Consider the following 25,412-nt stretch of genomic DNA (forward strand, 5'->3'; position numbering starts at 1 on the left):
AACTATGACACTAATGAAAGAAATCAAAGATGACACAAACTGATGGAAAGATATACCACGTTCTTGGATTAGAAGAATCAATATTGTGAAAATGACTATTCTACCCAAAGCAATCTACAGATTCAATGCAATCCCTATCAAATTACCAATGGCATTTTTTACAGAGCTAGAACAAAAAGTCTTAAAATTTGTACGGAGACAAAAAAGACCCCGAATAACCAAAGCAATCTTGAGGGGAAAAAAAACGGAGCTGGAGAAATCAGACTCCCTGACTTCAGACTATACTACAAAGCTACAGTAATCAAGACATCATGGTACTGGCACAAAAACAGAAATATAGATCAATGGAACAGGATAGAAAGCCCAGAGGTAAACCCACACACTTATGGTCAACTACGCTATGACAAAGGAGGCAAGGATATACAATTGAGAAAAGACAGTCTCTTCAATAAGTGGTGCTGGGAACACTGGACAGCTACATGTAAAAAATGAAATTAGAACATTCCCCAACACCATACACAAAAATAAACTCAAAATGGATTAAAGACCTAAATGTAAGACCGGACACTATTAAACTCTTAGAGGAAAACATAGGAAGAACACTCTTTGACATAAATCACAGCAAGATCTTTTTTGACCAGCCTCCTAGAGTAAAAACAAAAATAAACAAATGAAAAAATAAAAATAAACAAGTGGGACCTAATGAAACTTAAAAGCTTTTGCACAGCAAAGGAAACTATAAACAAGATGAAAAGACAACCCTCAGAATGGGAGAAAATCTCCAAAATATACAAACAGCTCATGCAGCTCAATATTAAAAAACAAACAACCCAATCAAAAAATGGGCAGAAGACCTAAATAGACATTTGTCCAAAGAAGACATACAGATGGCCAAGAGGCACATGAAAAGCTGCTCAATTATTAGAGAAATGCAAATCAAGTTACAATGAGGTATCACCTCACACCAGTTAGAATGGGCATCATTAGAAAATCTACAAATAACAAATGCTGGAGAGGGTGTGGAGAAAAGGGAACCCTCTTGCACTGTTGGTGGGAATGTAAATTAATACAGCCACTATGGAGAACAGTATGGAGGTTCCTTACAAAACTAGAAATAGAATTACCATATGACCCAGCAAACCCACTACTGGGCATATACCCAGAAAAAACCGTAATTCAAAAAGACACATGCACCCCAATGTTCATTGCAGCACTATTTACAATAGCCAGGTCATGGAAGCAACATAAATGCCCATTGACAGATGAATGGATAAAGAAGATGTGGTACATATATACAATGGAATATTACTCAGCAATAAAAAGGAATGGAATTGAGTCATTTGTAGAGACGTGGATGGACCTACAGACTGTTATACAGAGTGAAGTAAGTCAGAAAGAGAAAAACAAATATCGTATATTAACGCATATGTGTGGAATCTAGAAATATGGTACAGATGAACCAGTTTGCAAGGCAGAAATAAAGACACATGTAGAGAACAAATGTATGGACACCGAGCGGGGAGCGGTGTGTGTGTGATGAATTGGGAGATTGGCACTGACATATATACTAATATGTATAAAACAGATAATAAGAACCTGCTGTAAATAAAATAAAATTAAAAAAAAAAAGTTCAGGTGATAACTTGGGCTTGAGACTGGCATATGAAGGGGGTGAGGGCACTTTTGTACGACTGAGCCTTTAATCTAATCTCCAAGTAGATAGTGTCAGAATTCAGTTAAACTGTGGAACACCTAGGTGATGTCAGAGACAGAGAATTGCTTGGTGTGGGGCAAAAACCTCCACACACTTGGTGACCAGAAGTGAAGCGCTGGTGTGAGTAGTAAAGGGAAGAAAGACGTAGGAAGGAGAAAACAGTTTTTCCATCACAATTGCTTCCTAAAGTACGTACTGGGCAAACTTAAGGTGTATATTTGTTTCACATATGAGCTGGTTTTCCTTATCTTGGCCGAGTCTGTCACCTAAGTCTCTTCCTACCTGTAGTTACCGCACCATTTTTCTCCAGTCTCGGAACAGGGGACACGCACTAAGTGCCAGAGGGTGACCTTACCCCAGGGTGCTCCGGCTCCCCGCCAAGCGTTCCTCCGGGACCTGCAGGATCCGGAAAACTGCACGACGAGCCTTTGAGGAAGTCTGGAGCTTTGGCCCACAGGTTCAGGCTTTCAACAGCAACGACACTGGCTGGAGCTCTACTTGTGCTGGAAGCTTCCTGATGAGGCACCATCGAGCTCACCTGGTGCTGTAACCATGATACCGGGCGCGCCTCCGGGCCTTGCCTGCCACTTTCCAGGCCTCTGGGTGAGCCTAGGCTGTGATCGACCCGCCCCAGCGCTTTTCTCACCGGCGGGGACACAGTGACGAGCTGCTACATTTCAAGACTAGTTTTCGAAGGAGGAGCTATCGGCTGTTTCCGTAGTGTAGTGGTTATCACGTTCGCCTCACACGCGAAAGGTCCCCGGTTCGAAACCGGGCGGAAACAAAGCGCGTACTCTTTTTTTTCCGCTGGTTGAGCACTGACCCCCGGGCGGTCCTCCAGTTTTTCTCTTATCTTTTCTGACACCAGAAACGTAAAGCACTTTTGGTCACTCGAATGAAGTCATCGGCTCCGATCCGGATCCCCAGAACCAAGTTCTGGTTCAGGGCGGTGCCCTGAAACTCAGGTTGGTCCCTTATTCAAACTCTGCTCAGGCTCCTTCTTCTTCAGCTGGGTCTGCAGGGGGCTGTCTCCTCCAGAGAATTTGCAAACCTGTTATCAAGACCCAGCTGTGTGCCTAGCATTATCTCGCTTTAAGCTGAAGGGCGGGTATCTTTACCCTGCAGTCCAGATGAATGAATGGAACATAGTTCCAGAGCCAGTATTACAAGTCGCTCTGCTCTCCACCCCCAACAAACCTGCCTATTTCTTTTTTCGATTTAAGCTGTCCCCATGCTTTCAGTTCTAAGTTCCCAGTCATGGAGATTCTTTCTCCCTCCCTCCTCTGAGTCTTTCCCCACAGGGAATCCTAAGGCCCTAAGCCCTTGGTTCTGAATCAGGTGGAAACAATGTATACTTTCTTTTAATTAAGTTATTTACACACACACACACACACACACACACACACGGCAGTTTGCATAGACACTTCTCCAAGGAAGATAGATGGATAGCAAATAATCATATCTAAAGATGTTCTACATCATTAATCATTAGGGAAATGCAAAATTAAAACACGAGATATCATACACATGTATTAGAATGCCTATCATACCAGGTGTCCAGGATGTGGAAGAACTGGAACACTCATACACTGATGGGGGGTGGGGGGATGTAAAATGTTACATCCACTTTGGAAAACAGTTTAACAGTTTCTTTGAAAGTTAAACTACTACTATGGACTCAGCCATTCTAATCCTAGGTACTTCCAAGAGAAAATTAAGTGTGTGCTCATAGAAAGACTTGTACACGAATACTCATAGTAGCTTTATTTGTAACAGCCCAAAGCTGGAAACAACCCAAACGTCACCCAACAGGTGAAGATAAATTATGGTTACATCCATACAATGGAATGCTGCTCAGCAAAAAAAAAAAAAAATATATATATATATATATATAATTACTATTATGCTAGGTGAAAGAAGCCCAGTCAAAAAGAGCGTTATATGATTCCTTATATAAAATTGTAGAAAATGAAAACTATAATGACAGAAAGCAGATCAGTGATTGCTTGGTTAAGTGGAAGGAGAATGGCAGGCAATAAGGATTAGAAAGGGAAAATTGGGGGGACAATGGATATGTTCACTATCTTAATTGTGACAGGGCTGCATATGACTTTCATTGGCCCTAGACACTTTGACCTTCCTGGGACTCTTCATAAAAAATAATGTTTAAATGTTAAAAATCTTTTCTTTAATTTAAAATGTATATGTATTAATATAGTTCATTTATATGTAACATATAATATATAACAGAATATAATATACTATTATATATAATATGACTTAAATATATAATTTATTAATATATTTTACAGCTGCATTGGTATGAAGATGAAGGTATTAATATTATATAAAATCATTTGTAAAATTTCATTATTTTGAATTTAAATGACTTTTTTAATAAAATTAAGGCATTTTGGATTTAAAATAAGTTGAAATCTTTTTGTAGGTGTATGCCTACTGTGCCTAATGGGCAAGTTGGCTCCCCATTGTGAGGATGATTTCATAGAGTGATACATCTGCCAAAACTTAACCTGTACATTTTCAATATGTCCAATTTACTGTATGTCAGTTATGCCCTAATACAGCTGTTAACATTTGTTTTAATATTTCTCAGAAAAAAATAAACATGTATTTGAAGTCTGTTCTAGATACTCATACAAATACATATTTTTAAGTTTCTTATTAAAATTTTTGTATGAAACTAAAATATGTATTCACAACATTCAATAATTTGGGGATGGACCTCAGGTACAGTGTTAATCTCAATTCATTGCCCTCGATCCACATGGATGGGTGCAAGACTCTTCTCTTGCTTCATTTATTTTTGTCTTAATTTATTACTTTCTTTTATCCCTATTCCCTACTTTCACCCCCTCTCTAATGTGTTTGATATGTATTTTGAATTTGTATGTATGCTTGTAGACTGTGTAGTTGTTTTGTGTGTAATTGTTTCCTAATTTTGCGTATGTTCTTCACTCAGCATTGTGACTTTGGGTTCTACCCAAGTTTCTGTGTGTACATTTACTCCTTTGCTTCTGACTGCTGTAAATAATTTCATAGTGGGCACCCACCCATTTTACTTTTCTTTCCCCCATTATAGATGCTAGGTTGTTACCCACCAAGATATGACAAACAATGCCATCATACATTTTATTAAACAAATATTTATAGAGTACCTACTAAGTTCCAGGTACTGTTCTAACCTCCAGGGATTCATTAACTACAAAAAAAGACTGAACCAAATCCCTGCCCACATGTAGTTTACATTCTAGTGGGTGAGGCAAATGATAACAAGATAAAATATATGATAAGTTTGGTTGGGTTTTTTTTTTGCGGTACGCGGGCCTCTCACTGTTGCGGCCTCTCTCGCTGCGGAGCACAGGCTCCGGACGCGCAAGCTCCGCGGCCATGGCTCACGGGCCCAGTCGTTCCGTGGCATGTGGGGTCTTCCCAGACCGCAGCACGAACTCGTGTCCCCCGTATCGGCAGGCGGACTCTCAACCACTGTGCCACCAGGGAAGCCCTCTTTTTCTTTTTTTTTATAATTTTTATCGGAGTATAATTGCTTCACAATACTGTGTTAGTTTCTGTTGTACAACAAAGTGAATCAGCCATATGCATACATATATCCACATATCTCCTCCCTCTTGAGCCTCCCTCCCACCCTCCCTATCCCACCTCTCTAGGTCATCACAAAGCACCGAGCTGATCTCCCTGTGCTATGCTGCTGCCTCCCACTAGCTATCTATTTTATATTTAGTATATACGTCGATGCTACTCTCACTTCGCCCCAGCTTCCCCCTCCCCCGCCCCCCATGTCCTCAAGTCCATTCTCTATGTCTACGTCTTTATTCCTGCCCTGCCACTAGGTTCATCAGTACCACTTTTTTTCTTTTTTACCTTCCATATATATGTGTTAGCATACGGTATTTGTTTTTCTCTTTCTGACTTACTTCACTCTGTATGACAGACTCTAGGTCCATCCACCTCACTACAAATAACTCAACTTCGTTTCTTTTTATGGCTGAGTAACATTCCATTGTATATATGTGTCACATCTTCTTTATCCATTCATCTGTCGATGGACATTTAGGTTGCTTCCATGTCCTGGCTATTGTAAATAGAGCTGCAATTAACATTGTGGTACATGACTCTTTTTGAATTATGGTATTCTCAGGGTGTATGCCCAGTAGTGGGATTGCTGGGTCATATGATAGTTCTATTTTTAGTTTTTTAAGGAACCACCATACTGTTCTCCATAGTGGTTGTATCAATTTACAGTGCAGGAGGGTCCCCTTTTTACCACACCCTTTCCAGCATTTATTGTTTCTAGATTTTTTTGATAATGGCCATTTTGATTGGTGTGAGGTGATACCTCATTGGAGTTTCGAGTTGCATTTCTCTAATAACTAGTGATGTTGAGCATCTTTTCATGTGCCTCTTGGCATCTGTATGTCTTCTTTGGTGAAATGTCTATTTAGGTCTTCCATCCATTTTTTAATTGGGCTTTTTTTTTTGATATTGAGCTCAATGAGCTGTTTGTATATTTTGGAGATTAATCCTTTGTCTGTTGTTTCATTTGCAAATATTTTCTCCCATTCTGAGGGTTGTCTTCTTGTCTTGTTTATAGTTTCCTTTGCTGTGCAAAAGCTTTTAAGTTTCATTAGGTCCCATTTTTGTTTTTATTTTCACTACTCTAGGGGGCTGGTCAAAAAGATCTTGCTGTGATTTATGTCATAGAGTGTTCTTCCTATGTTTCCTTCTAAGAGCTTTAGAGTGTCTGGTTTTACATTTAGGTCTTTAATCCATTTGGAGTTTATTTTTATGTTAGGTAGTGTTCTAATTTCATTCTTTTACATGTAGCTGTCCAGTTTTCCCAGCACCACTTATTAAAGAGGCTGTTTTTTCTCCATTGTTCTTGCCTCCTTTGTCATAAATTAAGACCACATGTTTCTTTGAGGACCAGGCAAAACTGTTACAGCTTGGCTGGGAAGTTCTGATTCATGCGCCATATTCACCAGACACTGCACCTTTGGATGTCCATTTATTTCAGTCCTTACAAAATTCTTTTAATAGGGCTTCCCTGGTGGTGCAGTGGTTGAGAGTCCGCCTGCCGATGCAGGAGACACGGGTTCGTGCCCCAGTCTGGGAAGATCCCACTGGGCCCGTGAGCCATGGCCAATGAGCCTGCGTGTCCGGAGCCTGTACTCCGCAACGGGAAAGGCCACAACAGTGAGAGGCCCGCGTACCACAAAAATTAAAAAAAAATTCTTTTAATAGAAAAAATTTCAATTCCCTGGAAGACTGTAAAAGGCACTTGGAACAGTTCTTTGCTCAAAAAGATAAAAAATTTGGCGAGGATGGAATTATGAAGTTGCCTGAAAAATGGCAGAAGGTAGTGGAACAAAATGGTGTATACATTGATCAATAAAGTTCTTGGTGAAAATAAAAACTTTTTGGCCAACCCAGTACTTTGTCAAAAGTTCAGAAACAGCAGAAGTAAAACCAATGAATCACTGAAGTAGTAAAAGTTTATTGTGCACACAACAAAAAGAAAGTTCACAAACCAGGCGCACTCACTCCAAACGTGGAGGAAAACTCAGGGGTATAGAGTCGTCCCTCCATATCTGTGGGGGATTGGTTCCACGACCTCTACTCATACACCAAAATCCTTGAACGCTGAAGTCCCTTATATAAAATGGTGTATTTGCCTCTAACCTACTAAGGTCCTCCCATTTACTTTAATTAATCTCTAGATTACTTATGATAACTAATACAATGTAAATGCTATGTAAATAGCTGTAAATACAATATAAATTCCATGTAAATAGTTGCTGGCTTGCGAGAAATTCAAGTTTTGCTTTTTAGAACTTTCTGAAATTTTTTTCCCAAATATTTTTGATTCTTGGTTGGTTGAGCCCAAGAATGTGGAAGCCAGGAATAGGAAGGGCCAACTGTATTGTTACAAAGCAGCTTGTATTAGTCAGGAGGCAGTGACTGCTTATTATTCACAGTGATTGGTTACAATATTAGAATTTTCTTAAGTGATAGGGAATTGGTTAGTGGTTACCTCATATCAATTTTGGCGAAGAGTTTAAGTTGTGCCTATGACTTCCAGAGGCATGAGCAAGAAGTGACCAAGGTCAAATTAGTCTCCCTTGCTTTGCAAAATAAGCTAAATTAAGGTTTGCTGTATGACTAAACTGGTTTTGTCTGCTCAGGGAATTTTCAAAGCCAGTCTTCATCTGTTTTTTGTTTTAATGATTTTTCTCCCCTTCCAGTTTTATTGAGATATAATTGACATACAGCACAGTGTAAGTTTAAGGTGTACAACATAATGATTTGACTTATATACATCATGAAATGATTACCGTAATTAGTTTACTGAACATCCATTACCTCATATAGATACAAAATAAGATAACATTAAAAAAATTTTTTCCCTTGTGATGAGAACTCTTAGAATTTACTCTCTTAAATAAGTTTGACATATAACATACAGCAGTGTTAATTACATTTATCATATTGTACATTATGTCCCTAGTACTTATTTAACTAATAACTGGAAGTTTGTACCTTGTGACCACCTTCATCCAATTCTGCTTCTCCCCAGACCTTGCCTCTGGTAACCATAAATCTGATCTCTTTTTCTATTAGTATGTTTGTTTGTTTTTGAGGTATATTTGATCTATACAAAACTATGTTAGTTCCTGATGCACAGCATAGTGATTCGATATTTCTATACATTTCAAAATGATTACCATCTATCACCATACAAAGATATTACATTATTATTGACTATATTCCCCACACTGTATATTTCATACTCCTAACTCATTTACTTTGTAACTGGAAGTTTGCACCACTTAACTTCCCTCACCTATTTCTCTCCTCTCCCACCCCTCCCCTCTGGCAACCACCTGTTTGTTCTCTGTATTAACTTTCTTAGTGTGTGGATTTATTTTTATTACTTTTATATATCACTTATTCAAAAACTATCAAATGTTTTTAAGATGAAAAAAAATACCATTAGGACTAAATAGAAACGAGAAGTGTATGTGACCTAACTTTAAGTGAAAATGTCAGTGGACATTTTTCTGGAGTGGGCAGACGAATTCAAACATGATAAAAAAAAAAAGACGTAATATGAGAAAAGAGCAATCTAGTTAGGCAAAGACGAGATTATAAGTTTTCATTACAAAAACAAATAAGATATGGACACATTAACTAAACAATAAAAACGCGAATATCTCCAAAAATTAATTCGTCGCGTGATTTCGCCTTCTTACTCCTGGGGGCGTCCAGGCTGCACCTAACCCCTCCTTCCTCGTTTTCCGCAGACTCCGAGGGCCAACAACTGGGCAGCGCGCGAGTCAACCGAGACGCCCAGGGGTCCCCAGACACACCTGAAATCCGGGCTCCTGAGAGACCGTCTCCGGGTCACGAATCCTACACAAAGGCCACCTTCGGCTTAACTGTACAACCCGAGAAACCTGTTTCAAGGCCGGAAATCCGAGGCCTAGAGAAAAGGCGCGCCAGGGTTTCCCGGAAGTCTGAGAAGGCCGATTGGCCGCAGCCCTCGGACGTCCCCGCCCCCTGCCCGCCGTCACGCCCGCGGGCGGCCCCGCCCCCGCTCCTCCCAGTGCAACCGCAGCGGGGAGCCTTCCCGCAAGTCAGGCCTGAGTCAGGACCGGAAACCTGGGAAGTGTTGATCGGTTCCCGACAATGGGAGCAACGTGACACGATACCGGCCACACATCGGTGGGAGGGAAGTGGAGCACAGCGCAGGCAGCCTCCTGTTGGCGTCCCCACTTCGGCCCCAGGAGCTGGAAATGCCCGGGCCTTGTCATTGCTCCGAGGAGAGTGGCGATCCCATAGATCTGAACACTTCATAGTCATGTGCGTGTTCCAGCCGGGTGTGTTCCCGTTCTCCCCAGCCCCTCCATCTCCACCTAATCCCAATTATAGGTGTGCTATTTAAAAGTGTTCCTGTGGACTTATTAACCAGGAAAATTCTGGTTCAACAGAGTTCAGCAGTTCTCTAATTAAATAGCTTTCGGAGTTTTTAACGTGCTAATATACACTTTCTAATCATAATGACTAACATTTGTTTTACATTTACTTTGTATCACAGTAGTTTACAATGTCAATCATTTTAACAATCTTATGAGATAATCATCAAAATGTTACAGATGAGGAAATAAAGTTGTAAAGACATATGCCTGAGTTCCCATTCTAGTGATGGATTTTGACGCAAACCCAGGTCATTTGTACTGATTGTCCACAAATCCCTTTTTAAATCAGAGCATCACTTGAGACCAGGCCTATAAAGAGTGTACTTTGTCTTGGAGTCCTTGGAGGGAGCAGCTGTGAGGTCCAAGTCAAACAAGAGAATGTGAGCCCCAGCCCTACCATGGAAGAGGTGAATTGCCTGGTTTCTGACAACAAGGTGAGGCAGTGGGGAAACTGCAGGAAACTGAGGTTGGGGTGCCAGCAGTACTTCTTGCTACCTTAAACACAGCTGCTCCTGCCTACACCCCTTGCAGAACACTCCCAAATATTCTAATGAAACCCTGAAAGTGGGGCTAGTGCTGGAAGGGACTCTGAGCCTCCCACTCCTGAGGAATGGATTAAAAAAACAAAATAAAACAAACAAAAAACCCCTAAGAGTAGGAGGTGAGAACTTGACCCACCATCTGGTCTAATACAGTCACACTGGGAGTTGCTGGTGGCTGGTGGAGGAGAGAGGAATATATTCTGAATAGATTTAACTCCCATCTCCTTCCAAGGGAAGACACCTAGACTAGAACAAATGTCTTTTGTAGAAGTCTGGGAATGAGACAAAACAGCTTACTGGGCAGAGACTTTGCAGCTAGAGGCAAATGAATGGGATGGGTCAATGGACTTGAGCAATTAATGTCAGGATTGCAAAAGGCCCAACAGAAATAGCTGCAACTTAGCACATGGCACCCAGGGACAAGGCCAGCCCAACACATCTGAGAGCAGTAAGGTGCCAGCTGCCAGCCACAGGGTTGCCTCCCTTTTCTGCTACCTCTAGGTCATGGTAGGTCCACCTTCACCTAGATGCCACCTTGAGGAGAATAAGAGAGTGTTCTCGTTATCTACTGCTGTGTAACAAACGACTCCAGAGTCAAGAATTTGGAAAGGGTATGTTGGGGACAGTTTGTTTCTGCTTAAAATCTCTGGGACTTCAGCTGGGAAGACTTGGAGGGCAGAGGTGACTTGACGGCTGGGGGCTGGAATCATCTGGAGCTGCTCATTCAAATGTCTGGATGTTATGCTGGCTGTCGGCTGGGATCTCAGCTGAGGCTGTCAGCAGCAGCACCTACAAGTGGACTCTCCATGAGGTCTCTCTGCTTCCTCAGATCCAAGGTGGCTGGACTCCAAGATGTGGCATCACAAGAGGACCAAGCAGAAGCTGTCACCTTTGGCTCTGCGTCACTTCTACCTTAGTCATAGGCCCACCCAAATTCAAGAGGAGAGAATACAGACTCCTCAGTGGAAGTGTCAGCATCATGTTTAAGAGCATGTGGTATGGAATATCTAGCTGCAACCCTGTTGAAAAATTAAGAGGAATGATGAAAGACCAAGCATCTTCCTATAGGGACTGAGTTAACCCCCAAATACCATGTTTTGTTACCTATTTCTGTATAACCGCCTCAAAATTTAGTGCCTTAAAATAACAATTTATTATTTCTATGGTTCTGTCGGTTGGCAGGGGCTCAGATGGGAATTTGGCTGGAACTAGAATGATCAAGATAGCCTTAGGCCTTTCTCCACATGGCCTTTATCTCTGACAAAGTAACTGGTCTTCTTACATGGCACGGACTAGCAAGAGGGAATGTTCCCAACCAAGGCAGGCAGAAGCTACAGATCTGTTAAGTCTCCACCCTGGAACTTACATATCAGCAGTTCCCAGATTCGTAGAGAGCGGAAATAGACTCTACCTCTTGAAGGGTAATTGTCCAGGTCACATTTCAAAACAGCTTACGGGGTGGGACATATTGTTGTCATCTTTGGAAACACGATCACCACCACAACTTAAACAAGAAAAAACTTAGAGATCTTTAACTGGGCAGTTACATTTCCCCCCATTTCTCCACATCCTGTAGGATAGAGGCTTAAGAACAGGTTAGATCAATTATAAAATAGGCTACATTTTTTCCCATGCATATCTGAATGTAATGAGTAAACTGTGAGCCACTACTTATGTCAAAATATTGGTCTGCACTAGAAAGAGTCTTAGTCTTAAGACGTAAAACTGGAGAACAAATGTGAATCGGAATGGGAAATAGGAAGATTAATTTTGGTTTTGGACCTACATCTGTCCATCATTTGAGTGCGTGCTGTGACTTAACAAACACCCAAGATGGGCCAAATGATCACCTGAGACTTTTAAGGCTAGCTCACTTGTTCTACATTTTCCTTTGCTCTCACCCTGGTTCAATCTACCATCACCCCTCACCTAAACAACTGCAGAAGGCTCCTAATCAGTTTCAGTGCATCCATAGTTGTCATCTTCCAATCCATTCTCCATTTATGTATCTTCAAGATACATATTTAAACACTTAATACTAAGAATATCCTTTAATACCAAAAAATTACATAATTTTATTGTTAGGGATTTTGCTACAATATCTTTAGATCCTTAAAGCTGGAAAGAAACTTAGAGACCAACACTTTCATTTTAAGGATGAGGAAACTGAATCCCATAGAAGCTAAACAAGTTGCGCAAAGGCATACTGGTTAGTAATTGGCGTAAGATGGAACATCCTAATCTAGTGATCTCTTTACTCGTCACATTACCTTTCAAGTAAAGAGGGAAAACATATAATAATAATAATACCTTATATTTTTATAACCCATATTTATACTTTTAAAAAACCTGATTTATCTTTACAACAATCCTGTGAAGTGGCAGGGTAGATGCTATTACCTTTAATTTGTAAAATTAAGACAATGAAATAGCAACTTGGTGACTTGTCCAAGGCCATATCTAGTTGGTAATAGAATTGGACCTAAGAATAAAAGTCTTCAGGCTACTCTTTCAAGGTTTTAAACTTCTTTTCCTTTTTTAAAAAATATTTTTATTACAAAAGAAATACGTGCTTATTATAACCAATCAACACATAAATGTACAATGAAAACTTCTTAAGCAAGAATAACCAAACAAATGGAGAAGCCATACAGGAAAAGACATATTTAACTATCTTTTAAAGGAAATTAAAACAAAAGACACCCTAAATAAAGTAAAAAAAAAAAAAAACTAGAAACATGCTCTGAGAAATAATTCCAGCACATATGACTGAAAAAGTGTATCTCTAACACACACAAAGAGTGCCTACAAATTGATAAGAAAAAGAAACAAACTAATAGAAAAGTGAGTAAAGGATATGAATAGGCAATTCATAAAAAAGAAATTCAGTGTAGCCAATAAACATATGAAAAGGTGCTGGTAGTCAAAAAACCAAAAATTAAACGAATAATATATCATTTTCACTCATCAGATTGATAAAAAGAAAAAGAGTAATAATATTCAGGGACTAAAAGGATGGGAGGAAACAGCACTTTTGTATCTTGCTGGTGGGAATATAAATCACTGTGTTTTTTAAAAAGTAACCTGGCAGTATATACTAAAAATAAGAATACACGTTCACTTTTGTCCAGCAACTCTACTTTTAAGAATCTAGCCTACTGAAATAAAACCATCAGTATAGAAGGCCAAATGTATAAAGATGTTTATTACAATATTGTGGTAGCAAAAAGTGGAAATATCTTGAATGCCCATTAACAGGGGAATGACTGAATAAATGTCTCCACTATGGAATATTAGGCAACTGTTTAAGAAAATGAGATAAATTTATATATACTTTGTGGTTCTATTTTATTGATTCCTTTTGACTACTGAGCCGCTGAACCTGCTTCCTATGTTTGGGGGATCCCCACCCAACCACCGCTGCCTCTGCCTTGTAAGATACAGCTTTCCTCCCACCATAAAATGCCAGCTATTCACTTTTCTAGCCTCCATTGCAGCTAGAAAATCTGCAGATTAGACCACCAGTCCCACATCTTGAATTGGAAACAGGTGAGGGGAAAAAGCAGGGAAGGCAGTGAATGAAGCCTGGTGAGGGGAATGGCAACAGGGGCAGCTTCAGCCAGTTTCTAGAGGTGGTAGTCATCACAGTGACTCAAATAGTAGCACCCAATGTCCAGAATGTAGGACTGGCTACATGATTTGTGGGAGCCAGTGCAAAATAAAAATGTGGGGCCGCTTGTTCAAAAATTATTAAGAATTTCAAGACAGGAACAACAGACAAACCCAGGTCACAGCCTTTCTCAGTGCAGGGCCCTATGGGACTGCATAGGTCGTATGCCCATGGAGCCAGGGCAGAGGGCAGAGTAAGTCAGATATGCAAGCCGCAGTGTTCCTGCCCAGTGGCAGTGGCAGCTCAGGGTACTAATTCATCAGGACTAACAGGAATAACTTAAAATCCAAGTCTAATTCTCTATCTCCCTAGAAATCGTATGAACTACCCAATGTCCTTTAATAAGTTATTTTTCCACTGAATTAGCCAGAGTTGATTTGTATTTCTTTTAGCTGAGGACTCTGATACCTCAGTGATACATTAAATGAAAAAGGCCAGTTGCAGAGTAATGTGTATAGTACAAGAAAACAATATGAAAGGATGCATAACAAGTGCTGACGATTATTTAGTTTCAGAAACAGTTCCCTGACATAATTTCTCCCACTTCTTCTAGTAATGTAATTTTTAGTTGGGCATATAACCTCTCAGAATAAAAACTGTATTTTTCCTAGCCTGCTATATTTGCAGCGAGCTATGGTCAGGGACTAAGTTCAGGCCAATGAGATGAAAATGGAAATATCTTTGTGTGACAGCTTCAAGTATCATTCCTTAAAAGACAGCTGCTGAGCTTCCCTAGTGGCGCAGTGGTTGAGAGTCCGCCTGCCGATGCAGGGGACACGTGTTCGTGCCCCGGTCCGGGTGAGCTCATGGCCGCTGAGCCTGCGCGTCCGGAGCCTGTGCTCAGCAACGGGAGAGGCCACAACAGTGAGAGGCCCACGTACCGCAAAATAAATAAATAAATAAATAAAAGACAGCTGCTGCGTGCCCTTTGGAACTACTGCCATCTTGGATTACGAGAATCAGGGTTCCACCCTTGGGATGGAGCTGGAAGGAATATAAGACCCTGAGGTCCTCAAGCAGCAGAGCTCCTCTAACAACCCAGGACTGCATACCTCTGGACATTTTCATGGGAGCAAAATAAACCTCTCTATATTTTTAAGGTACTTATTTTAAATTTTCTGCCACTTGCAGCCAAATCTACTTTAACTAGAATAGTTTTTTCCCCAAGGAAGATGAGGTTGGAATGCTGGGGGGTGGCGGAGGGGGAGTCTTTGCATATCTCTGTTTGATTTTCTACAATGTGAATATATTCCTTCTATAATTAAAAAAAAAAAATCCCTGAAATTGTGGCCAGAAGACCTAGGGTCTAATTACAGCTCCAGTATTAACTGGTTATGGCCTTAGGCAAATCATTAAGTTTCTCAATTTAAAAATTTTTCCAAATGAGAGAAAGTAATTCAAATATTCTCTTAAAATAGTTGAAAAAGACAAAAGCAATATTCTGTATTACATGTAAAGTTTTGCAAAATTTCAGCTAAGAAAATTCCTTGAGATGCTCCATGAAAAATCAGTCCAGTGGTCAAATAAGTTGAGGAAATGGTGTATATTATATCCCCTTTCCACTATAGAAGAGTTTTAATGTACGCTTGGAAGTTAAACATCTGAGACTTCCCACAGGAGAAACTTGTTTTGTTTCACTTATCCAATCAGATTAAATGAGGGCTCGAGATTTCAGATTTTAGGGTCTGGACTTTCAGGAACAGGTCAGTTTGGGAGTTTGAAAACTGGTTCTGCAACTTACTGGCTGTGCATCTTGGACAAATTATTTAACCTTCCTATGTTTTAGTTTTCTCATATATAAAATGTACTAATATTATTCTCATTTTACAAGGGGCTATTGCAAAAATAAGTTTAAAAACTTTGGCTTTACTTTAATTGCTCAAAAAATTTTGATAATTGTGAGAATAAAAACTCTGATCTAGACTTTTTAGGAAATTACTGACTCTGTGCCTTATTTCTGACAAACAAAGAAGGAGAGGGTAAAATTTGGGAGTGGTCTGAGGCAATATGTTCTCAGAGAAGAGGTGTGAATGATGATTGAGTGATTTATGTATGTAACAAGGAGGGACACATAACTCTGGAGAGCTCTGGTGTTCCTCTTGGTACTTGTTAAAATGAGACATGAGACCTTATCCTAGCATCATTCATCGGTACCTATTTTCATTACTTGGCAGTCTTCAGTGAAGTTCACATTACACAACACTTAAAAAAATTTTTTTTTCTTACTGTGGTAAAATACATATAAAATTTACCATCTTAACCCTTTTTAAGTGTACAGTTCAGTCATATTAAGTACATTCATATTGTTATATGACCAACACCCTTGTCTATTTCCAGAATTTTTTTCATCTTGCAAAACTGAAACTCTGTACCTATTAAGCAATAACTCCCCATCTCCCCTGCCACCCCCAGTAGAATTCTACTTTCTGCCTCTATGATGTTTGATCACTCTAAGTACAGGTACCTCATATAAATAAATCATTCAGTATTTGTCTTTTTGTAACAGGCTTATTTCATTTAGCATAATGTCTTCAAGGTTCATCCAAATGTTGTAGCATGTCAGAATTTCATGCTTTTTTAAGGCTGATAATATTTCATTGTATAACGTTCACATTACTTCTTGTTATATTAAGAACTTTGGCCTTTAGCAACATGTTTCTTACATTTTGCCCACAGGAAGTGTCACCACACCTAGTTAGGACAATTTTTTCCATCTAGGATTTCAATTCACCTTTTAAAGGGAGGAAGTGAAGGCAGAACAAAGAAAGGTGTGGGAATTGGCTGAAATAGTCATTCAAATGAGTAATTTCCTGGACAGTATTCTTAGGCTAGATATGTAGAAGAGCAGGCCCCCAGAACTGAATTAAGGAGTTAGATCTGGTGGGGGTGGGGACATTTACTTATTTATTTATTTGGTAACAGATTTATTGAGATATAATTTATAGACCATACAATTCACTCATTTCAAGGGCACACTTCATTGACTTCTAGTATATTCACAGAGTTGTGCAAATCTCACCACAACCTTAGAAAATTTTCCTCGTCCCTGAAAGAAATCCTGTAGCAAGTTGCCATCACCCTCAGGTCCCTCCTCAGCCTTATGCAACCACTAATGTGGGCCAGTCTCTGACTCTCCTCTCCCTACCAGGAACTGAAGAGACCGTGCCAGTACCTTTCCCCATGATCAGTTTCCAAGGAGGCAAAGCTTTCATGCATCTGACCTCAAGGGTCAGTGGGACTCTGGGAGAGTCCTGAGGGATGGGAGAGATGCCTGGAATTGACTCCCATCACTCTTCATCTACTCACCACTATTTCTCACCCAGGTTTCTCCCTAAAGCAATGCCTTAGGGGGAGCTATTTCCCTGAGTACACAGCGACACTGACATATTAATCAAATCTTTCTGCGCAGAGGTGGTGGCAATCCTCCAACAACAGGAAGTTGGAGTTCCTTCCCCATTCTGGGTTGAACAACCAAATTTTCTTGGCTCTTAGAGTCTCTCCTCCCCCCCACTTCTTTTTAAAACTTGACTCTGTCCCTGACTCTTTGCTATCCCATTGCTCAATATCTTCTACCACATCCTCCTCCTCATGACTCTAACACTTATGTAATTTAAGGATTTGGTGGCAGGAGACAATGGGCAAAAGATTTCTTCCTTTGTAGTGTAGGGGGTAGGGGACTGGTTGTAAAACTAATCTCCACTAGAGGGAGACTTAGTCTTAAGAAAGAAAACTGGTTATGAAATTTGTGACGTTTAGTAGTAGAGGTATTAACTCATTTATATAGCTGTTTAGTATAGCTGTTTAGGTATTAACTCATTTATATAGCTGTTGTATTTAGCCAATTATCTCTGTAAAAAGAAAACTGTTGTGAAAATAATGAGAATTCATTTGTTTTTTATTTTAGGAATTACCTTTTTTTAATCTTAATTTTATAATTATATTATAATTATAATTTTATAATTATATTTATAATTATAATTATAATATAATTATATTATAATTTTATAATTATATTTACATGGTTCTAAAATCAACTCTGCAAAACAAGGTATATTCAAAGAAGTTTATCTTCTACCCCTATCTTTTCTGCATTATTTCTCTCTACCTAAAGGTAATCACTAATCATCCACTTATTTTTCCATCATTTTTCTATTAGAAACACATATAATTTATATCTCCTTTTTAATATAAACAATAGCACACTATTCACATGTCCTACACCTTGCTTTATTCACTTTAAAGTATTTCCTGGAGATCATTCCACAGCAGCATCTTCCTCACTGCTTTTCACAGCTGTGTAGTACTCCACTGTGTGGAGATACCATATTACTGACAGTTGAGTTGTTTCCAGTCTGTAGTTATTACAAATAATGCTGCATATAATAGTTGACACTTTTCATATTTTTGCTAGAGTACCTTTGGGATAGATTTCTAAAAATGGAATTGCTTAATCAAAAGGCATTGATAACTGTGCTAGCTAGATACTGCCAAAGTCTCCATCGTGGAGATTGTACCATTTTACATTTCCATACTCAACATATTAGAATGCCTGTTTCCTCATAGACTGACCAACAGAGTACGTTATCAAACTTTTAGATTTATGCAGCCTCGTGGGTAAAATGTGGTATCTCCATGCAGTTTTAATTTCAATATTTCTAAAGTTATGAGCAATACTGAACAATTTTCATATGGTTAACAGCAATTTGTATGTCTTTCTCTGTGACGTGCCCCATTATAACCAGTTTTCTATAGGGTTATTAGTCTTTTTCTTCTGTATTTTTAGAAGTTTTGTTGTTGTTTGTTTTAACATTTATTTATTTATGTATTTATTTTGGCTGTGCCGGGTCTTAGTTGTGGCACGCAGGATCTTCGTTGCAGTGTTTGGGCTTCTTAGTTCTGGCATGCGGACTCTTAGTTGTGGCATGTGGGATCTAGTTCCCTGACCAGGGATCGAACCTGGGCCCCCTGCATTGGGAGCGTGGAGTCTTACCTACTGGACCACCAGGGAAGTCCCTGTTGTTTTTATCAAGGATGCTAACTCTTTGCCTGTGGTATAACTTTTTCCCCCAGTAGTCTTTTTACTTTTTGGTGGTGTTGTTATGTATTAAAATTTATCAATGCATCTGTGGAGATGAGCATTTTTTTTTTTTTACCTTGGATCAATTAATATGATAAACTATATTAATGGACTTCCTTTGACTCTCCATCTTTGCATCCATAGAGTATTATCCACTTGGTCATGATACAATTTTCTTAACATACTATTGGATTCTGCTTACTAATATTTTATATAAGATTTTTGTATCAATATTAATAAGTGAAGTTGATCTAGAGTGCTTTTTGTTTAGTCTTTGTCATGGTTCCAAAAATCAAGTTTGGGAATCAACATTACACCCACTTCATAAAGTGAATTTGCGAATTTTCCTTCTTTTGCCATGCTCTAAAATAGCTTAGAAAGTTAAGGATTTTTTTTTTAATTTGATAATATATTCTATGAAACTATCTGGATCTGTTTTGTTTTGTGGGGTAACTCTAACCAGTTTCTCTAATTCTTTTATATTAAATGATATGTTTTTACTCTGTCTCCACAGGGGTCAATTCTGTTAAATTGGGGTTTTATACAACATTATATATTTAATGTAGATTTTCAAACATATTTACATAGAATAGATAAAAATTTTTCTTTTCTGTGTCTCTTTCTTTCTAACATTATCTATTTGTGCTGTCTTCCCCGCCCCCCTTTATTTTGAGTAGTTTAGTTAAGAAGTTATCAATTTAATTTTTTCAAAGAAACAGTTTTAGATTTATTTATTTTAAAAGAGAATTTTAATTTCCAGTTTTAAAAGTTCTACTTTTTGTTGTCGTAGTTTTCAAACCCATTAACACTGCCTTTCTTTTACTAATTTCTTTCCTTTCCTGACATTGGTTTGCCTTTTTTTTATTTAAAAAAAACACTTCATTATGAAAATTTTCAAACATACATAAAAGTTGAATAGTGTAAATGAATTTGTATATATCCCTGTCCAGATTGAATATTTATCAATATATTGCCACAGTTGCTTCATCTATCCTTTTAAAAAAATTTTCCTGAAGTACTTTAAAGCAAACCTCAGACATCACAATCCTAAACTCTTCACGGTACATCTCTAAAACTAAGATCATTATCCACCTGTATCATCCATCATTATCCATCAGTACCATCCAATAGCCACTCCATATTCAGATTTCTCTAAATGTCTTTATACATTTAATTAGAATCAGGATCCAGCAATATTCATACTGTGGTTAGTTCTTATATCTCTTTTAATTAAAAACAGTCCTCCTTTTTTTCCCCATGTCATTGTCTTGCTGAAGATACAATCATTTCTCTGTTATTTTCTAGTTCCTTCCTTTGGCCATGTTCAGTTTGATATGACTGATGTCTCTCTTTTTTTTTTTTTTTTACATCTTTATTGGAGTATAATTGCTTTACAATGGTGTGTTAGTTTGCCTTGTTTTTTTTTCTCCCTAGTTTTTTGAGTCATAATGTTCATTTATATTTGCTTTTTAACTTCTATTCATTTAATATTAAATCTCTGATAGCTGTTTTAACTATTTCCCATAGATTCTTATTTTCATTATTAATATTTTCGATTGGTTTTGCATTTCTCCTTTGACCCAGAAGTGGTTAACAGCAAGTTTTTAAATTTCCCATTTGGAAATTTAAATTGGAATTTATTGAGATTTTTTCTGTGGCCTAAGTTGTGAATGTGCCACATTTTTGTGATATTTGTGAATCCTATGCATTTGGCGGGGAGGAAAGCCATATTCTCTATTATCAAGGTTCAGAATTTAATATATATTAAATCTATCTTATTTATTATGTTGTTTAGGTTGTCTGTATCTGTACTAATTTCTTGTTCACTTTATCTCTCTAGATCTGATTTGTTAAAGTCTCCTATTATTAATGTGCTTCTATTTCTCCCATATTAAGTGTAATTCTTTCTCTTTTTTTAATTGTGGTAAAAATTTCTTTATCTCGAATCCTGCAGCCTGTGGAACAAAAACCACATTCATAGAAAGATAAACAAGATGAAAAAGCAGAGAGGGCTGTGTACCAGATGAAGGAACAAGATAAAACCCCAGAAAAACAACTAAATGAAGTGGAGATAGGCAACCTTCAAGAAAAAGAATTCAGAATAATGATAGTGAGGATGATCCAGGACCTTGGAAAAAGAATGGAGGCAAAGATAGAGAAGATGCAAGAAATGTTTAACAAAGACCTAGAAGAATTAAAGAACAAACAGACAAAAATGAACAATACAATAACTGAAATGAAAAATACACTAGAAGTAATCAATAGCAGAATAACTGAGGCAGAAGAATGGATAAGTGACCTGGAAGACAGAACGGTGGAATTCACTGCTGTGGAACAGAATAAAGAAAAAAGAATGAAAAGAAATGAAGACAGCCTAAGAGACCTCTGGGACAACATTAAACACAACAACATTCACATTATGGGCTCCCAGAAGGAGAAGAGAGAGAAAAAGTACCTGAGAAAATATTTGAAGAGATTATAGTCAAAAACTTCCTTAACATGAGAAAGGAAATAGCCACCCAAGTCCAGGAAGCACAGAGAGTCCCATACAGGCTAAACCAAAGGAGAAACATGCTGAGACACATAGTAATCAAAATGGCAAAAATTAAAGACAAAGAAAAAATATTGAATGCAGTGAGGAAAAAACGACAAATAACATACAAGTGAACTCCCATAAGGTTAACAGCTGATTTCTCAGCAGAAACTCTACAAGCCAGAAGGGAGTGGCATGATATATTTAAAGTGATGAAAGGGAAGAACCTACAACCAAGATTACTCTGCCCAGCAAGGATCTCATTCAGATTCGATGGAGAAATCAAAAGCTTTACAGAGAAGCAAAAGCTAAGAGAATTCAGCACCACCAAATCAGCTCTACAACAAATGCTAAAGGAACTCTTCTAAGTGGGAAACACAAGAGAAGAAAAGGACCTACAAAAACAAACCCATAACAATTAAGAAAATGGTTAATAGTAACATACATATCGATAATTACCTTAAACATGAATGGATTAAATGCTCCAACCAAAAGACACAGGCTCGCTGAATGCATACAAAAACAAGACCCATATATATGCTGTCTACAAGAGACCCACTTCAGACTTAGGGACACACACAGACTGAAAGTGAGGGGATGGAAAAAGATATTCCATGCAAATGGAAATCAAAAGAAAGCTGGAGTAGCAATACTCACAGCAGATAAAATAGGCTTTAAAATAAAGAATGTTACAAGAGACAAGAAAGGACACTACATAATGATCAAGGGATCAATCCAAGAAGAAGATATAACAATTATAAATATATATGCACCCAACATAGGAGCACCACAGAACATAAGGCAACTGCTAACAGCTATAAAAGAGGAAATCGACAATAACACAATAATAGTGGGAGACTTTAACACCTCACTTACACTAATGGGCAAATCATCCAAACAGAAAATTATAAAGGAAACACAAGCTTTAAATGACACAATAGACCAGATAGAGTTAATTGATATTTATAGGACATTCCATCCAAAAACAGCAGATTACACTTTCTTCTCAAGTGCACACGGAACATTCTCCAGGATGGATCATATCTTGGGTCACAAATCAAGTCTCAGTAAATTTAAGAAAACTGAAATCATATCAAGCATCTTTTCTCACCACAATGCTATAAGATTAGAAATCAATTACAGGGAAAAGACTGTAAAAAACACAAACACATGGAGGCTAAACAATACGTTACTAAATAACCAAGAGATCACTGAAGAAATCAGAGGAAATTAAAAAATACCTAGAGACAAATGACAATGAAAACACGACGATCCAAAACCTATGGGATGCAGCAAAAGCAGTTCCAAGAGGGAAGTTTATAGCAATACAAGCCTACCTCAAGAAACAAGAAAAGTCTCAAATAAACAATCTAACCTTACACCTAAAGGGACTAGAGAAAGAAGAACAAACAAAACCCAAAGTTAGCAGAAGGAAAGAAATCATAAGGATCAGAGCAAAGGGCTTCAGTGGTGGCGCAGTGGTTGGGAGTCCGCCTGCCAGTGCAGGGGATGTGGGTTCGAGCCTTGGTCCGGGAGGATCACACATGCTGCGGAGCAACAAGGACTGTGCACCATGGCTGCTGGGCCTGCACTCTGGAGCCTGCAGTCCACAACTACTGAGCCTGCATGCCACAACTGCTGAAGTCTGGGAGCCTGGAGCCCATGCTCTGCAGTTGGAGGAGCCACTACAGTGAGAAGCCCGTGCACCACCACAAACAGTGGCCCCTGCTCAGCGCAGCTAGAGAGGGCCCGCCTGCAGCAATGAAGACCTAACACAGCCATAAATAAATAAATTAATTAATTTAAAAAAAAAAAAAGGTCAGAGCAGAAATAAATGAAATAGAAACAAAGAAAACAATAACAAAGATCAATAAAACTAAAAGCTGGTTCTTTGAGAAAATAAACAAAATTGATAAACCATTAGCTAGACTCATCAAGAAAAAGAGGGAGAGGACTCAAATCAATAAAATTAGAAATGAAAAAGGAGAAGTTACAACAGACACTGCAGAAATTCAAAGCATCTTAAGAGACTACTACAAGCAACTCTATGCCAATAAAATGGACAACCTGGAAGAAATGGACAAATTCTTAGAAAGGTATAACCTTCTAAGACTGAACCAGGAAGAAACAGAAAATATGAACAGACCAATCACAAGTAATGAAATTGAAACTGTGATTAAAAATCTTCCAACAAACAAAAGTCCAGGACCAGATGGATTCACAGTGAATTCTATCAAACATTTAGAGAAGAGCTAACACCCATCCTTCTCAAACTCTTCCAAAAAATTGCAGAGGAAGGAACACTCTCAAACTCATTGTATGAGGCCACCATCACCCTGATACCAAAACCAGACAAAGATACTACAAAAAAAGAAAATTACAGACCCATATCACTGATGAACATAGATGCAAAAATCCTCAACAAAATACTAGCAAACAGAATCCAACAACATATTAAAGGATCATACACCATGATCAAGTGGGATTTATCCCAGGGATGCAAGGATTCTTCAAGATATGCAAATCAATCAATGTGATACACCATATTAACAAATTGAAGGAAAAAAACATATGATCATCTCAATAGATGCATAAAAAGCTTTTGACAAAATTCAACATGTGTTTATGATAAAAACTCTCCAGAAAGTGGGCATAGAGGAAACCTACCTCAACATAATAAAGGCCATATATGACAAACCCACAGCAAACATCACTCTCAAGGGTGAAAACTGAAAGCATTTCCTCTAAGATCAGGAACAAGACAAGGATGTCCACTCTCACCACTATTATTCAACGTAGTTTTGCAAGTCCTAGCCACGGCAGTCAGAGAGGAAAAAGAAATAAAAGGATTACAAATTGGAAAAGAAGAAGTAAAACTGTCACTCTTTGCAGATGACATGATACTATACATAGAGAATCCTAAAGATGCCACCAGAAAACCACTAGAGCTAATCAGTGAATCTGGTAAAGTTGCAGGATACAAAATTAATGCACAGAAATCTCTTGCATTCCTATACACTAATGATGAAAAATCTGAAAGAAAAATTAAGGAAACACTCCCATTTACCACTGCAACAAAAAGAATAAAATACCTAGGAATAAACCTACCTAGGGAGACAAAAGACCTGTATGCAGAATACTGTAAGACACTGATGAAAGACATTAAAGATGATACAAACAGATGGAGAGATATACCATGTTCTTGGATTGGAAGAATCGATATTGTGAAAATGACTATACTACCCAAAGCAATCTACAGATTCAGTGCAATCCCTATCAAATTACCAACGGCATTTTTTACAGAACTAGAACAAAAAGTCTTAAAATTTGTATGGAAACACAAAAGACTCCGAATAGCCAAAGCAGTTTTGAGGGAAAATAAATGGAGCTGGAGCAATCAGACTCCCTGACTTCAGACTATACTACAAAGCTACAGTAATCAAGACAATATGGTACTGGCACAAAAACAGAAATATAGATCAATGGAACAGGATAAAAAGCCCAGAGATAAACCCACGCACTTATGGTCAACTAATCTATGACAAAGGAGGCAAGGATATACAATGGAGAAAAGACCATCTCTTCAATAAGTGGTGCTGGGAAAACTGGACAGCTACATGTAAAAGAATGAAATTAGAACATTCCCTAACACCATACACAAAAATAAACTCAAAATGGATTAGAGGGCTTCCCTGGTGGCGCAGTGGTTGGGAGTCCGCCTGCCGGTGCGGGGGACACAGGTTCGTGCCCCGGCCCGGGAAGATCCCACATGCCGCGGAGTGGCTGGGCCCGTGGGCCATGGCTGCTGGGCCTGAGCGTCCGGAGCCTGTGCTCTGCAGGGGGTGAGGCCACAGCAGTGAG

General features: G+C 38.6%; 1 protein-coding gene and 1 non-coding gene across 2 annotated transcripts in view; both read left to right on the forward strand.

The window, feature by feature from the left end:
* Positions 1 to 2,425: 2,425 nt before the first annotated feature.
* On the forward strand, positions 2,426 to 2,498 carry TRNAV-CAC (transfer RNA valine (anticodon CAC)). Its single transcript has one exon. It is a non-coding gene; the product is annotated as a tRNA-Val (tRNA).
* Positions 2,499 to 4,180: 1,682 nt separating this feature from the next.
* The window catches only part of CFAP126 (cilia and flagella associated protein 126), a 32,764-nt gene continuing 11,532 nt past the window's right edge, over positions 4,181 to 25,412 (forward strand). The window contains exons 1-3 of the mRNA XM_060141851.1: positions 4,181 to 4,202; positions 9,055 to 9,244; positions 9,447 to 9,568. Coding sequence (XP_059997834.1) covers positions 4,181 to 4,202; positions 9,055 to 9,244; positions 9,447 to 9,568 — 334 coding nt within the window. The remainder of the gene's footprint in view (positions 4,203 to 9,054; positions 9,245 to 9,446; positions 9,569 to 25,412) is intronic.

This window comes from Lagenorhynchus albirostris, chromosome 2 (genome assembly GCF_949774975.1).
Source record: "Lagenorhynchus albirostris chromosome 2, mLagAlb1.1, whole genome shotgun sequence".
In the NCBI taxonomy this organism is placed as follows: Eukaryota; Metazoa; Chordata; class Mammalia; order Artiodactyla; family Delphinidae; genus Lagenorhynchus; species Lagenorhynchus albirostris.